This window comes from Sebastes umbrosus, chromosome 13 (assembly GCF_015220745.1).
Source record: "Sebastes umbrosus isolate fSebUmb1 chromosome 13, fSebUmb1.pri, whole genome shotgun sequence".
NCBI lineage: Eukaryota > Metazoa > Chordata > Actinopteri > Perciformes > Sebastidae > Sebastes > Sebastes umbrosus.
Genome location: NC_051281.1, coordinates 11,532,357 through 11,549,510, shown reverse-complemented (window position 1 = coordinate 11,549,510; position 17,154 = coordinate 11,532,357). Strand labels below are relative to the sequence as shown.

The 17,154-nt window shown below is 39.5% G+C and overlaps 2 protein-coding genes across 6 annotated transcripts in view; one reads left to right on the top strand and one right to left on the bottom strand.

Moving 5' to 3' along the window:
• Window positions 1–1,361: 1,361 nt before the first annotated feature.
• Window positions 1,362–12,160, bottom strand: znf148 (zinc finger protein 148). Of its 4 annotated transcripts, none has more exons than XM_037790025.1 (7): window positions 11,746–12,160; window positions 8,294–8,691; window positions 7,123–7,248; window positions 6,862–6,985; window positions 6,611–6,694; window positions 6,400–6,518; window positions 1,362–6,084 (listed from the first exon to the last, which is right to left on the bottom strand). In XM_037790025.1, exons 2-7 carry the CDS (start codon window positions 8,666–8,668, stop codon window positions 4,444–4,446), a joined length of 2,469 nt encoding a protein of 822 aa, XP_037645953.1. In that variant the 5' UTR covers window positions 8,669–8,691; window positions 11,746–12,160; the 3' UTR covers window positions 1,362–4,443. The 4 variants fall into 4 exon arrangements, with proteins under 4 accessions (XP_037645953.1, XP_037645955.1, XP_037645954.1 ...); XM_037790027.1 differs by having other exon boundaries at window positions 8,354–8,691; XM_037790026.1 differs by lacking the exon at window positions 11,746–12,160 and adding an exon at window positions 10,137–10,351.
• Window positions 12,161–15,326: 3,166 nt separating this feature from the next.
• Window positions 15,327–17,154, top strand: part of LOC119500586 (dehydrogenase/reductase SDR family member on chromosome X-like) — a 47,870-nt gene continuing 46,042 nt past the window's right edge. The window contains exon 1 of one of the 2 annotated variants that reach the window (XM_037790394.1): window positions 15,327–15,999. The gene's annotated coding sequence lies outside the window, so the exon portion shown is untranslated. The remainder of the gene's footprint in view (window positions 16,000–17,154) is intronic. The other variant, XM_037790396.1, reaches the window with a different exon arrangement.

Genomic DNA, 17,154 nt, shown 5'->3' with positions numbered 1-17,154 from the left:
GCTGCTTTGCATCAGGATCCTGTGTTAGTTTTGGCAAGCCCTTCAGTATGTTGACTAATGATTACAGCTGGAAAATGCACGTAGCACTCAACTTCCTTATCTTTTTATTTTGTGAGATTATTTCCTAAAACATGATTTGGACTCCAGTTTTTTGGGAAAGGAGATTATGTTTTGGGCCATAAGGCTGTTTATAGGCCTACATTAGGTTGTTTCTGACTAGTCTACAGTATAAATATCACAGATAACAAATCATGTATCTAATAATGTATCTGGATGTAACAGGCAGCAAACCTGTGGATTTTACTCCCTGCACCATTCTCTATTTCCACCTTCTCCTATGTGAGGATTTGCTGTTTTTCTCTATCTCATATCATTGTAAAGATCTTTTTTTTTTTTTTTTTTACTTTTGGTCAGACAAAACATGATTTAACCCTCTGAGACCCACAATAGACCAGTTTTTTTTTTTGTCTTCTTTAGGGGGTGCAGGGGGAAATAGCAGTTCAACAGTAGATGTCAAATAGAAATTGTGTACATCATCTGAAAGCTGGGAACCTGAAGATTAATTTGAGATGCAGCTCAGCACTGTGTGTCAAGTTGTTCTAGTCATAAACCAGAAATAAACATGCATTAATTATTTAAAATAAATTGTAAAATTGTAAAAGAGCTTAGAACATTATGATAGATGGATATGATGGCCATCCCAATGCTCTATTATGTCTCATAGGTTGCAGCAGCAAGTTTTGGGTTGATACCATTTGTTAACCATTTTTTTACCACTCGATAATCGATAAAAAATTATCAATAATCCCTCCAGAATACCACATTAAGTCACCAAGACCTTGAGGAACACTATAGAGAAAGCCATGCTGTGATTTGGTTTAAAAAACTTTAGACATTTTGAGATTTCTGCAAGATTTGAATTTTTCGTGGGGATTAGATGGCGAGCACTTCTGTTCTGGAAAACTGCTCAGAAACCCCTTTATAGTCAATGTACCAAGGAAAGCCACAATGCCCTAGGTCTCTTGTTTGTGGTTGTAAAGTTTTACGAGGCTGTGATTATCCTAGAGGTCACCACAGGTCATATTATATAGTGAGGTCAAGTTTCTTTTGCTTTACAGTCATATCCAATTTATGTAATTCCAAGACTGTTTAGGGACCCCAGTATGCAGAAATATTCAAACACACTATTTTTAGAATAGGCAAAAAATTACACATTTATACTGCACGCAAAAATAAATAAATAAATAAAATCGATAAATTGATTATAAAAATAATTGTTGCCCCAGACCAAGTATGAATGCAATGTATAGTAAATAGCATCCTGAATGGCCTTTGCATATCAAAAACAATTCAAGGTCAAATACTGTGAATTATTTTATTTATAAGGACATGACACACAACAATCAAAACAACAATTTAATCAGATTGTTTACAAATCATAATATATTGCAAAAAATCTAATCATATGGGTTACTTGACTGAAATTAATCAGCTACAATTAAAGCTGCACATTATTCATAAAACAAGTTCACTCGACCCGACAAGTTAGAGACCATGCAAATAAACCTTACTGTCTAACTTAAGATCAACCTTACAGTGAAGCGGCGGCGCTTCCTCGTCAAGTTCTTCAAAAAGTGTGAAAACGCCAAAGTCAAAGAGGGAGATTCCCGTCGGCAAATTGAAAGATCTTGACACAAACGACTTGTACAGAGATAAATGAGGGTAGCAATAGTGACTGCATATGATATACTGTACATATCAGTGCCTTAAATGACATGTTTCAAAAATAGTTTTTATCAAAAAATTCAATAATTCAGATCTTTTTACACAAAACATTTTTTTCTCTAGCTTATACAAGGACACTTATGGCCAGGTTACTGACAATAGTTAATTAAAAGGAAAGAATACCGTAGTACTGCTGATATAATTCATGAATCTCCATCAGTTCTGCATTTTAAATCGCCTCATTGGATTTAAACTTCTCCACAAACAATTCATGGGATACAATTCACTGAAGCAGAATTACGCATCTGCGCTGTGCTTTTAATACAATGAAATGGGTAGCTAGTGAAATATTTCAACCACAACACTTATTTTTGAGGTGTACTCCACCAAAAAGCTATTTGTGGAGTATTATTTTAAAACCAAAAGAACATTTTCTGGGGGGCTTTTTCATTACCAACAGTTGTATACAGTAAATCCCATCATAATGAACAATCGACTGCATTAACTTACAGAAAAATAATCAAAATTCACTTTGACCAGTCATCAATAAAACAGTAAAAGTGTCAATTTTCTTCTGATAACAGCGGTGAGATATATATATACAAACCTCAGAAAGCCACATCTTGTCAGCAAGTGAAATGGATTCATTGTAATAAATGCTGGAAAACTAGTTCATGTGCCTTCCACTGACAAAAAGTGTCTCTTGCACAAGCCTGGTCTCTCTATCGACACAAAGATCTAACAGTACTTCTCAGAAGAACGTAAAAATATACAACGTATTTACAGCAGGATATTTTCTATACATTCTAGTGGGAATGTTCAATGAGGAAAAATAAAGCATTTGATGATTTCACGTGGGTGCCGTCTGTCCCTGATTGTCCGTAGAATTGTAACAAGAGGGAGTCAATTTTCAAACCTAATTCGATGGCGCATATAAAAACATTGTTTTACATGATAGCACATCACACATACATGTAGACATGGAAAACAAGTGTGATGAAGTACAGATGAGACCTCACTCAATCGCATTTTATCAACAAGGCCTGGACAGATGTGCCTTTACTACTGGATTCTATGAAATAGTGATCAAAACTACAGATATCTGAAACATGATTCATATACACACACACACACTCAAGCACAGTCAATGAGAATGCTATTTCCTTCCAACCACAGAGAATAGTTTGAGTATTAAACTCTGCGATCTTGCTAAAACTCTAAAATAATAAAATATGATGGGCAAAATTAAATAAAGCTCCCAGATCTCAACTTATTACAGACTGAATAGCTTGATAGCTTATGTGTTTGTTGTTATTGTGCAAGTGGAATTAGTAGCCTTAGAGCACTGACTAAGAAACAACAGAAATACATATACAGGAATGAGTAAAAGCCTGGAATAAAAAACAAAGAAAGGCACAGATGCAAAAAAAAAAAGAAAAGAAAAGAAAAACCAAGCACCTCATTTCCACGTGTACTGTCTTTCATAATATAATAAAACTTTGAGTTTCAATCAATACAAGGGGGGTCTAGTCACATTGTTGTTTCCCCAAAAACGTGTGCATCTTCCGAGAAGAACAACAATCAAAAGTACTATAAAACTGCAGCTGCAAGCGCTGCATTATAAGTGACGAAAGCAACATGTGTAATTTCAAATAACCCAAATCTGAAAGTACATACTACATTCCCTGTAGTGAAACATTGTGCAAATTGTGCAAAAATTAAGCACAATCTTAAGTAATTTCATTACAACTCACTTTGTACTGCTGGAGGAAAATAATAAATGACCCGGCAACCATTAAATGAATGCAGATATTTGATACTTAAGTCTTTTTTCAGGAGGGGGGGGCTGCCTTTTTATTACACTGCCTATCCTGCATTAGAGTCACAAAAGTCTGTGGCAAAAATTCAGCCACAAAGGGAATTCATTGATGAATTTAAGAATGAGAACTACTATATAATTTCATATTTTTTTTGCAATCACACACACCAAATTAGGCCCAATCTGTACATTGAAAATAAATTCAATTCCATATCAGATGAATACAATCAGTTAAATATTTGCTGTAGCATTCAAATCACATATCATGGGGACACATGCCCATCTCAGGTGACAGCAAAGTGACTTCAACATAAAGTGAAGAATCAGTTATGATCTAATCATGGGTGTCATTTCAGTAGACGATTTAACATGAGTTACACTGCTGGAATAAAAAGGTTCTAGGAGTGGATTTAAATAAAAGAGTGAGGGGAGGTAGCTACAGTAAGAGCAAAGAGGCATACATATAAATAGGGCCTATGTTTTAACAAGTGGAAATATTGCATTAAGCAGCAAGAGTGACTTTTTTTGTGCAAGGCAAACTGATTGATAAAATATGAAACAAACTTCTGTGGCGATGGTGTGAGAGAATATTTCACTCTTCATCTCTTGCGTTAAACTTTGGTCGCTTAATCTCTCAATGTACATTCTGGAGCAAGACATATACCAAGCACAATTACAATTTGTTTTAAAGGGGAAATGCTAATTATGATTTATCAATTTATGTTCAGTATTTCTATTCTATGAGGTTGCACTTAAAACAAACAAAAAAAAAGTTTTATGAAACAAAATGCTTTGAGAAAGAGCACACAGTTGCAATGGGACTCGTTTTGGCAAAACAGGAAACATGAGATAAAGTGCCGCTGAAATTATTAACAGAAATTAATGCTTCATCCCTCCCTTCAGCCAAAGGTTTCACCGGATGAAACGTCAGGGGAGGAGTTCAGTTGAGACCTGGTCTCGGTGACTCGGACTAAGGGGAACTCTGAGAAGTCTGTGCTGTGTCCTCGGAGGCTTAATTGTCCGTTGGCGACAGTAAACTGTGATGAGGATCCCGATCTTGACGTCTGGAAATGAGATTTGAAGTTCTGATCGAAGGAGCTTATTTGAAAAGTCTGCAGGATGCCTGGTGAGGAGTCTGTCTTTTTGGAGGGCGAGACCTGCTCCAGAAAGTCCTCCTCGGCTGGGGACACAGCGGAGGGAGGGGTGGTCTCGTCACCTGAAAATGAAAACGAGTGCTGGGAGTCCCCGACCAGTAATCCAAAGGTAGGTTTGTCTAAAGTGGACCTCAGCGGCGAGCTCATTCCTGATTTGAACCTGCTGGGGGAAGGAAACTGTTTCTCGGTGGAGAACAGAGGTTGTCCAGCTAAGGTGGGGTTTTCGGAGACCAGGCTGAGGCTCTGGCTGGTCAGGTAGCTGTCGTTCTGGCTGGTCCTCTCCAGGGCTTGCTGGAGAAACTTGGAGTACTCTTGCAAGAGGCTGACCTTCTCGGTAGCCGGCTGAGCCTGGGCGCTGGAGGTTCCGAGACTCTCCACGGGGCTGCTGTCTGAAACATCGGAGGAGTTGATGGATATGCTAGAGGTCACCTCTGTGTCGGCCACGCTGAAGGAAATGTCTGACTGCCCGTTGGCTTTGTTGGAGTAATGGTCCAACAGCGTCTGAAGAACCTCGTCTGGCAACACGCTCTTGTCGTGTGTCGCTTTAATCTCGGCGTTGATGGGCTGGGGCTCCAGAATGGTGGCGGGGACGGTCTCGTCGATGACGGCTGACACCACGGTTTGCGTAACAGGCGGCTGAGAGGAAATGCTGCTCGTGTTCAGGCCGTAATCCCGACTGTTGTTGGCCATCGCAGCCTGAAGATAACGTTTCTTCTTGAGAAACTGCATGGCGTCGTCGTAGTTTGTGCTGCTAGCTGCTGGCTTTGCTGGTCCTCCTTGAAGAGTTTCAACTGACTCGAGCTCAGTGTTGCTTTCTACTTCTAAAAGGCCTTGCTTGTCCACGATTTCAAAGGTGTACTGTGTGACCTTAGCGTTTTCCTCAAAGGAAGACAAAGTGGACAGGCAGGGAGGAGTCTGTTCACTGGACTGTTTGAGACTCCTCTTGGGGACTTTCTTCAGGACTAGTTTGGGAGGAGTCGTGTCTTCTGGTGACACTTCCCCCTCTTGGTGTTGGCTCGCCGCTTCTTCAGGGAGTTCCACGGAGTAATCTGCAATCACATACTCATGTTTGACTTTGGAGGACACGGCATAGAGAGGTAGACCTTCAATTTTATTCTGTCTCTGCTCCTCCTCCTTCTCCTCCGTTTCCACAACGGCGACAGTGTGCCCTTCAGTCTGGGCAGCAGTGGAAGCTCCTGAACTCTTGTCTGCACACTTTTGACGCTTTTTCTTGGGCAGCGAACACTCTTTGGCAAGAAAGGGGAGGCCCAAAGGATCTGCTTCACGCAAAGGCCCAACTTTACCAGCTGCCTTGTTGGTCTTTCTCTCTCTGTTCTCGTGACACATTCGTCTGTGCTTTAAAACCCGGTCTGTTCTGGAGAAGTACTGTGGATAGAGGCCAGAAATGTATATTTTATTGTACCACAACAAGACACAAAGTAGCAATAAACCTTAGTTATCTTTGCAACTCAATTAAAAGGTGGGTCCATCTGTGTATTAAATGTAGCAGTGTCATCATGCAGAAACCTACGTCAAGTCATGTGGGAAGAAGTTTTTAAAAGGGCTTGGGAAAATAGCATAATGACGCTAAAACATACCTACTCTGACCAAAATTTTAATGTTCAGATTTGAATACGTAAGGAACACCTCTAAGGAAGCTACAGAATGAAAAACCTCAAAAAATACAAAAACAGAGCTTACCTGGTGACAGTAGTCACACTGGTAAGGCTTCTCTCCGCTGTGAGTTCTCTTGTGTCTCTCCATGTGGTACTTCTGGATGAACCTCATCCCACACTCATCACAGCGAAAAGGCTTTTCACCTACACAAAGACACAAAAAAAGACTCACTTAAGACTAAAACGAAACAAAATAAAATCCTAGTGCATACTGGTTGCATTTATTCTTCACTCACCAGTGTGGATCTTCTCATGTCTCTGGAGGAGATATTTCTGAATGAAGCGCATATCACACTGGCTGCACTGAAACGGCTTCTCACCTGGAAATTGAATAATAAACATCAGTATATATAAGTAACAATATAGACTCTGTATTTCCTAGGATACTATAATCGCCCCTCTTTTCATCCACTGTCAACATGATATATAATTTCAAAGCAAGAAATGAATATAGTGGCATTTTAAAACATGACTAGGTAATTCATACCAGTGTGAATGAAGACATGCCTCTGTAGATGGTAGTTGGTTCTGAATGCAGCATTACAGTGAACACAGACGTGACACTTGGGGCTTTGGGTGCCCAATGATCCATCATCATTGATGTTGAGAATCTACAACAGCAAAGGGAACAAAGAAATATTAGTTTTTGATTCATTCTTACAGTTGTCACTGTGGAAAACTGTCACACACGTGCAGCTCAGGCCATTTAAAAAAAAAATGTGATTTCTGAGATAACATTGACTTGCACCTTTGCTGGTGAACGCTGCTTCCTTTTTTTCTTCTTGGGACACACCATCATGTCCTTAGCTCCTTTTTTGTCCTTCTTTATCAGGGCCGGTGTCTCAGAGAGCTTCAGTTCCTGCTTGATGCTTAACTGTAAAAGTAGGACCATAGATAGTAAAGACATTTAACAAGGCACATGGCCTACTTTAAAGCCCACTCACTCATTCAGCAGCTTGTCAGGGTGAGGCAGGAGCAGCTTCTCCTACACAATTTAAGAGGACAGCTGATGTAGTTTAAGTATCCTCTGAGGATGACCCCCTGCTAGAGGCATAATAGACTTAAGGGAAACCTCAGGTCCTAAAACAATGAACACTAGGACATGCTGAAAAATCACATCTTCTACCTGGCCTGGGAGCATCTGCAGATCTCCCGTACGACATATTTTAAATGATGTTGCGACGTTCCAAAATTTTAGCAAATGACTTGATGAGTGCAATGTTTCTCTTACTGACAGAAACAACGACCAAAACGATGGATATAATATCCAAGTTGTAATAAACAGGAATTAAGCAGCCTTAAGCCTAATCCTGTGAATCAGTTCAGGTTATCCTCGATGTTTACACTCACAGTACAAAATAGTCTTTTTAAATTCACATGTGCTGTATTTTTATTCTTTTGTATTGCAAAAGATTAAAAAGCACAAACATTTCAGCTAATGCTTTTATCTCTGCGAAGGCACTTGACTTTTTTACTCTGAGCACGAACCAGGTACACAAGGGGGAGTGAGGTGATCCCTCACAACAATATATTATCCTCAATGTTTAAGAAGGTTATTTTCAGTGATCTTCTGTGGGGTGACAGGACTTTCTACTTCTAATATGTATGCCATACACTTTATATCACTGTCCTTAAAATGTTAAATACAGCCTTCCATTTACAAAATATAGTCACTGTTACTTAAACCTTCTTTGGCATTGTTTTTCCAAAGCAGCTCTAAACCAGTTCATGAGTGTCAACAGCAGTTAAGTGGACCAAGGGTGGCTTTCATATATGTGTCAATACCTGTGAATTTTCGGTGTTGAAAGAACTGAAGTCCCATAACAAACATTGCATGAGATGACATAAAAGGAGACTCACTATAATGACGTGATGATCTTATCAATACATATGCTACTTCTGAACTGGCATGAACTCACTGGCATATGAAGCAAGCAGGGAAACTTATTGGTGAGTTTTAGGGGGAAATGCACTCCCACCTCGCCTCCTCCCTCCTCTTCTCCTCCTCTACCATTCTTCGTCATCTCCTCCTGCATCATCAGCAGCTGCTCTGGAGGGACCAGATCATGTGTAACCAGCGAGCTCCCAGTCAAGTCCTCATCTTCGTCTTCATCGTCGTCGTCGTCGTCGTCGTCGTCCTCGGCCAACAAAGGGTGGTTCGCCAGCGATCGCTCCCCCAGCGTCATCACCACCAGTCCTCCTCCGCCGCCCAGCCCGACTCTCCCTCCTCCTCCATCTATTCCTCCACTGCTGCACTTCAGCAACATGCCCTCCAGCTTGTCCTCAGTGTTCATCTTACATAGAGTAGTTTTTGAGTCTGTAAAAAAGAAAGAAATGGAGAGATGACTGGACAATGTTGGCAAGCTAAATATCAAACAAAGTTTTAATGTATTTGATATGAGAAGGAGGATGTAAAAATCACACACAACCACAAAAACAACAAAGATAACAAAAACTCCAAAACATATTTCCATCGTGATTCTTGATGTGAAGATCGCAAAGAAGCAGGAGTCCAAGTGAATAAGATATAACTAGGGAGGGTAGTAAGCTTACACGTTACCCATAAGCCCATAATTTACCATCTTTTTTTTAAAACTGTGATGTTTACTTATTATTTTAATGTACAAAGGTAACTTTTTGTTCACTACCTGGCACCATAACACCCTAAAGGAACAGGTACCCGAGGGTCATTAAGAACAACACACACCCCCACAATAGCCTGTTCTCCCTCCTGCCCTCTGGTAGAAGATACAGGACCCCCAGGACTCACACCAGCAGACTGAGGAACAGTTTTTTCCACCAGGCCATCAGACTTTTAAATAGATAATTCATACGACACCTTCTCACACAAAAAGTACCTCAATCATATATCTTATACTGTATATACTGTATATGTTCTTAATGTATATGTTCTTAATATGCCTGTATATGTTCTTAATATGCCTGTATATATTCTTAATATGCCTTGTATAAAGTATTTCTTATATATGTACATTCATACTTCCTGATATGTATATGTTCTTAATATGCCTTGTACAAAGTATTTCCTTTTATTATTGTAATATAACTTATTATTTTTACTGGAGCTTCCCAGCAAATAGCATTTCACACGATTGTATAACCGGTGTGACAATAAACATCTTGAATATTGAATCTTGAATCTGCCCAATGTTGGTACTGAATGTTGAACAAATCAACAACACTGGCTCTAGCCTGGTTGGCATGAGTTTCCCCTTGCCCTATAAAAGGTGGTCTTTAAGATACTCAGGGGCTCTGCAGCTATAAATATGATGCATATTCTAGTCCCAGTAGGTTTCATTCACTAGTTGCACATGACCTATGAGACTTATCCACTCAGATCCACATCTATATCATAAAACTCCTCTCAGTAATATGTCAACTTCTGTAACTGGGTCAGCTGTTATTAATGTGATACTATACAGTGTAAAGTGATACAGCAAGCACCAGCTCAGCTGCTTTTTATAAGCCTAAATCGTAAAACATTTGACGTCACTTTGTATATTTAGGTTAGATTATTGCCTGTACTTGGCATTACTTCAAAAACACCCAGCTAATTAGTTAACTAGCAATCACTTGATCTGTAAAACGGTCATGCTAACGTGAGCTAGCACTTGTGCACCGTTTTGGTAAACAGGTTTGACAATATAGCCTGATATAGATTAACCCTAGGAGACAGTAGGCAAGTTAAGTATTTAAATACACACCAAACAACCACTTAGTCCCATATGTAAACACACTCACTGTGTCACTCGGGTTAAAGGGGGTTAAGTCTCCTGCCTGCTAGCCAGCTAGCTAGCTAGCCGCGCTTGTTGTTGTCAAGGTTGCAACATGACGTTACGAAGAGAAGCGGATGTGCCTTCAAAACAAAAGCTCGTTCAACCACTTCACATGGAACACACTGGAGAGGACAGGGTTCAGCGAGCTTTACGATCAAAAGAGACATTTTAGGGAAAGAAAAAAATAATCTGTATGGAGCCGCAAAACATTAGAGCATTGTGATGAAGGTAACATAGTTTATAGTCTAAGTCAGGGGTCTGCAACCTGCAGCTCTGGAGCCCCTCTCCAGTGGCTCCTTGAGGATTTTTAGAAAGATTAGTGGAAATTAATAACTGTTTTTTTGTTTACATTTTCATTTTTATTCATCATTGTTGTAGGTCTATGGTACGACGGTGCGACAGAGTATTAGGGCCACATTGAGGAAAAAAAATAAATCTGAGATTTCGAGAATAAAGCCGTAATATTATGAGAATAAAGTCAGAAGTTTACGAGAAAAAAAGTTGTAATTTTATGAGATTAAAGTCATAATATTATAAAGTAGTAATTTTACGTGTTATTTTCTTTTTTTTCTAGTAAAGTTATGACTTTATTCTCATATTAAAACTTTTTTTCTCGTTAAGTTATGACTTTATTCTCGTAGTACTACGACTTTATTCTCGCAGTATTACGACATTTTTTCTCATAAAGTTATGACTTTATTCTCATAATATTACGACTTTTTTTCTCGTAAAGTTATGACTTTTTTCTCGTAAAGTTATGACCTTATTTTAATAATATTACGACTTTATTCTCGTGATATTATGACTTTATTCTGGAAATCTCTGATATTTTTTTCCTTCAATGTGGCCCTAATACTCCGTATTACATTTGCACTTTGTCCCTCACTGCATTAGACTTATATACTATAAACTTAGACTATAAGCTGTGTTACCTTCATCACAATGCTTAAATGTTTTGCGTCTCCAGACAGATTTTATTTTATTTTTTTTGCCTAAAATGGCTCTTTTGATAGTAAAGGTTGCTGACCCCTGGGCTAGGACAAACCAAATACAAACCAAATACACTTTAAACTGTGCCACAAACTATACCAAATACAACACCAATCAAATTTGTTCTCACATCTGCATTAAAAAAATATAAGAACCCTTTACTTTGAAATCTGTCACCGGAAGTTCTATTTAACTCGCAACGCACTTGACCACCGTCACTGGGGCCTGTTTGAAAGCTAGTTAGCTTAGCTGCTAGCAAGTTGCTGCAAACATTAGTCTGTGTTGTTGTTAATAAACAGTTTGACACCTCGTCCTCATAACATTATACGTGCAGTATTTGCACAATACGCTCTATATCACATCAAACAACATACATGGCACAAAACACAACTTCCCTTTGCACATTTCACCAAACTTGTCTTGCAGAGCTAGTTAGCCTCTAGCTCCCTGCAGCCACTCTGCTCAACAGGCCTCAATGTTATTGCCTAGCTGCGCTGCTGCTACTAAGACCAACAATAACACGCGCCTCAGGAGCGCGCAGGTGATGTGTCAGCTGTTAAGAGCCGCATTGTTTTCTTTCTTACCTGTTGTGCAGTCTTAAACCCGTTTAGCTGTCATGATTGTTATGCAAGACTACAGTGTAATGATGGTGTGCGGAATAATCAAATACACCATCACATTTCATGAGAGCTTGAGACATGATCTATTTGTCTCCATCTAGGGGTGAACATTGGTAGATGAGGAACAGTGCGCTCCTGATCATAATGTTCCCTTATTCAGTTTGACGAACTACTTCTTATAAATTATTTTTTAAATTGGCTTAATGTAATTTTTTCTTTTTATACTTTTTTTTTTTATTGCCCTTTTTTTATTTTTTTTATTTATTTAACCTTTATTTAACCAGGAGTAAAAAAACTCATTGAGATTAAAAATCTATTTTCCAAGAGTGTCCTGGCCAAGATAGGTAGCACCACAGTTACACAGTTGCAGACATGGCTCTCCAAAAACACAAAAATCCGAATTTTCAACTCAAATGTAAAATCTGTCCTTCTCTACGGCTGTGAAACCTGGAAAACCACAAACACAATCACCAACAAACTGCAAGTGTTCATCAACAACTGCCTCCGATACATACTGAGGATATGGTGGCCCAGAAAAATTACAAATACAGACCTGTGGAAACAAACAAACCAGGAACGAATCAACAAAGAAATCAAAAGGAGAAAGTGGAGATGGATCGGGCATACACTCAGAAAACAAGAAACAAACATAACAAGACAATCTCTGGACTACAACCCACAAGGAAAGAGGAAGCCAGGGAGACCAAAAAACAACTGGAGACGGTCTATGCTTGACGAGCTAAACAAGATCGGGACCTCCTGGCAAGAAGCAAAGACCACTGCACAGAAGAGAGTGAGGTGGAGATCCATGGTGGACGCCCTATGCTCCCAAGGGGGCCAAGAGGACTAAGAAGAAGAAGAAGACATAAAACAAACAATTGAAAACGAAGACAAAGAGCAAATTACAGAATCATAAGGTATTAAAAAACATTCATCAACATTCAAAACATCTACAGCCAGTTGTGCCTGTTTCCAAATCTTTTAGAAGCACTTTAAAGACGTTCAGTGAACCAGCTCTCCAAGTTTCAGGTCATTTTGTAGCTGTACACTTTTTAAATTCTATGCCACTAAATGCCACTCAAAAATATGTATAGCCTATATTGTTAAAGCAGAGATAATTACTTCTATTAATAGCCTGTAGAGTGGCTAAATAGGATTTGTGGTCATCTGATAGAGTTCATGCGGAAATTAACATTATATGCACGACAGTTAGAGGCTACATGGAAAATCAGTTTCATGCTGTTATGTGATGGGGTGTTTGTATTTCATCATATCCTCTTGGGAACCGAGGAAAAAAAGTGTCTTTCAATTTCATTTTTTTTGTGTTTTCCTTCATATTTAGGGTTAAAAGAAAATCTTACAATTTAGAGTTTTTCAATTTTATTTTTATTTTTAATTTTACAGCATGTCCATTGTAGTGGACCACAGGACCATTTTAATGTTAAAAGATAGCCGAATTTAGAAGATACAAAAAATTAACAGATTATGGCTGTAGAGTGATATTAAACCAAAAATACATTCAATTTGATTGAAAAACTAAAAAAATATATCATTCTGGATTCATCGCAACAAAAACTATAAATTATATTTACAGTAAATGGGTAATTCCAAGTAATGTAACACCCATAATGCATACGTATTGCTATGTATCATTGGCATTTTAACAAATGTCCACTACAGAGGACACAAGTCAATGGGCTGGGTCTCAGGAGGAATATGGCATATTTTCTTGCCTATTAAACTACGAGAACAACACAGATTTTTATAATTTTGCTGGGTGATAGTGATCATCGGAATTAAAAAAAATGCCATTATATGTTCGGCATATAGTTTTCGTTCAATGCCCCTTCCATAAAAAAAACAAAACTCTAACAGCCTTTTCATAAGGACCTTGTCATATTTAATAGTTTATCTCCTGCATCTATACAGCTGCATTATTACGCTATATTATGACTTGACAACAGTTCCATGACATTTCTAGACCATCTGCCCTTTTTTTATATGGGATTATTGTGGGATTAGTTTCTTTTTGAAATGGGTGCGTTAATGCAACAATACATTAAGTAGCAACCTTATAAGAATTAGCTTGTAAATTGGCAATAAAAGGGCGGATCAAGTGCAACGAGGGGGTTTAATGCAATAATAACCATCTGGATTCATCTATAAATAATCCTTCTTCAACTGACAGCTTTGCCACAAAAAAAGAGATGTTGAGGGTCGTGATAAGATGATAGCCTGTCATGCTGAGCCAGACACACACCCACACACACACACACACACACACAGACACACACATACACTCACACACACACACACACACACACACACACACACACTCTCTCACACACACACACACTCACACACACACACACACAGCCGTGTACTTCTATCTTTGTGAGGACACTTATTGACATAATGCATTCTCGAGCCCCTTACCCTAACCTTAACCATCACAGCTAAATGCCTGACCCCCACCCTTACATTAACCCTAACCTAAACCTAATTCTAACCTGGACCTTAAAACCAAGTTTGAACCCTCAAAAAGGCCTTTGAAGGTCTGTCCGAAAGAGAAGTGTAATGGAAAATTACATTGTATGTAATGATGTCTCTTTATGCAACAGTGGAAAGTTACTGTCTGTGTGTTCTTTGTCTCATGTAGTGGGAAAGTACTGAGTGTTGACTTTTACTGGGACACTGTCTGAGTAAAACAACTCCTTATCTGTGCAAAACAACTCCCTTTTCTCACAGTTCCCTGTTGTAGATTTCTATATAATCACATTGTAATAATCTCCTGCGGTGTGTGCACTCTTCTGCAGACTTTGTGTGACTCTGTAAAACCAGTGCCTCTTCTTGCAAGAATAAAATACAACAAAGACATTTCATCTGTTTGAGATCCTTATTTCAACTTTCATTAAGACTCATCTAACAAAGCGCCTGGGTCAGTCCTTCATGCTGGTAGCCATCAGGCTCCACAACCAAAGCTGACCCCCATATGAGAACTATTAGGACTTTAAGAAGTTTAAACATGCACTATCTACCTTTAAACATGCACTATCTGCAACCATCTCTAACCACTGGTGCACTTTACACTTACTTACACTATACATCCTATATGTACATATTACATTTATTTATTGCACATACTACATTTATTGATTGACAGACTGCATACACTATGTTCACCCATTCACTCTGTATCTTTTATATCTCTATTATTGTTTTTATAATTTGTGTATACCTTTACCTCTCCTTTGTTTCACTCTGTTTGCTGATGTTGCTGCTTTGACACCTGAATTTCCCTCCGGGGATTAATAAATGTTCATCTTATCTTATCTTATCTTATCTTATCTTGGAATATTGACAGAATTTCCATTACAGAGGACCGGCCACAATGTCCTCACTCTGAAGGTATAAAACTCAAATTGGTCCTCACAAAGATAGGTGTACAAGAACACACACACACACACATACTCCGCTGTGTGGAATACTAATCAACCTGTTTGCAGTCAAGTGCAGAAGAAGCTCGGGCGCACAACTTAGGACTTCTCTCCATTCTTGTGTCTAGTAACAGTCTCTGCAGGATCTAATCTAATAAACCTCCACCTGCTGAATGTCATCGGGTTTATTTGTGCAACCTTCTCACTCCACTGTTCTCACTCCTGTCTCTGTCTCCTCTGTTGTGCGACAGGCAGCAGCAGCCAGAGAGCCAGAGAGACAGAGAGAGTGGATCTGTGGACAGACAGCATCTCTCCAGTCCAGCGCTGTCTCTTCTATAGAAAGGGAAGCCCCCTCACGCGTTGCGTTGCGCGCCTGGATCACCGTTAGAAATCCGCGTCGCTGAGGAGCGCGTGTGCATGTGCGTCCTCAACAGTTGCTACCGGAGGAGCAGCAGCAGCGGTGGTGGAGAGGAAGAGGAGGAGGAGGAGAGGTGGTGGAGAGAGACAGAGACAGCAGCAGCAGACTGAGAGGACGGCTCTGCTCCGGCTCTGCTCCTGACATGCAGTCGTTCATCTCTCCGGTGACCAAGGCCATCCTAGTAGCGCTCTTCATCTTCGCCATACTCCTCATCCTCTATGTGATCCTCTGGTACATCTGCAGGGACGTGGACTGCGATCACGGCATTTAGAGGAGGATTCCAATCCAAAAACGTGGGAATAAAAAAAAAAAAAACGGGGAATTTCCACAATAAATGGGGCGCACAGAGGAGCCCATCATCCTGTAAGTATTTTATCTTTTGTCTTTCTTTATGTGTGTGTGTTATCTGTGGATGCATATGTGTGTGCACGCGCTTTCCCTGTCGTGCGTAATGTTAAAATGCGCTCTGGTTAAGAAGGTATATAGGTGATGACCCAAAGTGCGTCTCCAAAACACCTAAATGAGCAGAGCCAACATATTTCCTTTAACTTGGACAGTGGTCATCTCTCAATAGATGTGTCACAGAGACCGGTGTTGATTCTCAAAGGTGATGACAATGTCATCAGGAGGATATCGAACTGGTGTCAAACGGAAAGACGCGTGTGTGGGCTAGTAGAGTATGAGAGAGTAGAGAGCCGGTGACATTGCGGTAAACGGCGTGGGTGTCCCTTAAGGTCAAGAACAACAGTGTTTACATCAGGTTGCCAATATTGTTTTCCTCCATCTCCATCCTCCTCTTCCTCTCTTCCATCTGCAGCATTATAGTTCATGTTCAGTTCATCTTGGTCTCTGAGGAGGCTTCCACACATTGGCATTTTTTTTTTTTTTACATCCAACGAGATAACGAGAGGATTATCTCTATTGGCTCCTGTGCGTCTTATTCCTATAATCTGTTTTTTGTGCCATGTTTTTGGACTCCTTATCGTGAATACACTGCGCTAATGCTTTTACGCATGGCGCATTTATATTCCACCGTGACATCAGAGAGCTTGTCCAACATGCTATGTCCAATCTTATAGTTCAGGAAAGATGCTCTTACATTGAGGCTACTTTTACACACACACACACACACACTCTCAGCATCTATTGGCCAAGCTTAATGAAGGGACTTCTCAATATTGCAGGCACGTTGGATTCCCTTCATGCTGTCACATGCTCCATAAAGCTATTAAAACATGTGAGATATGACATGATGACATTTTTTTCATCTGGTGGCTCAAAGCAATTTTGTTTTTTCATCTCCAGAAAACCCAGAACCAGGAAAATTAACAAATTGTGCTCGTTCTAAAGTGGTTAATGTGAAGGACACACCAAGGACATGATGCTTTTTTAATGCTTTTCAGGACATTTAAGCAGGCGCATGCACATACAACACCCAATTTATCAAGAGTCAAATCATCCTATTTAGGTCCCTGTGAATCTTTATGAAATAAATGTATGTTACACATGTAACATGTA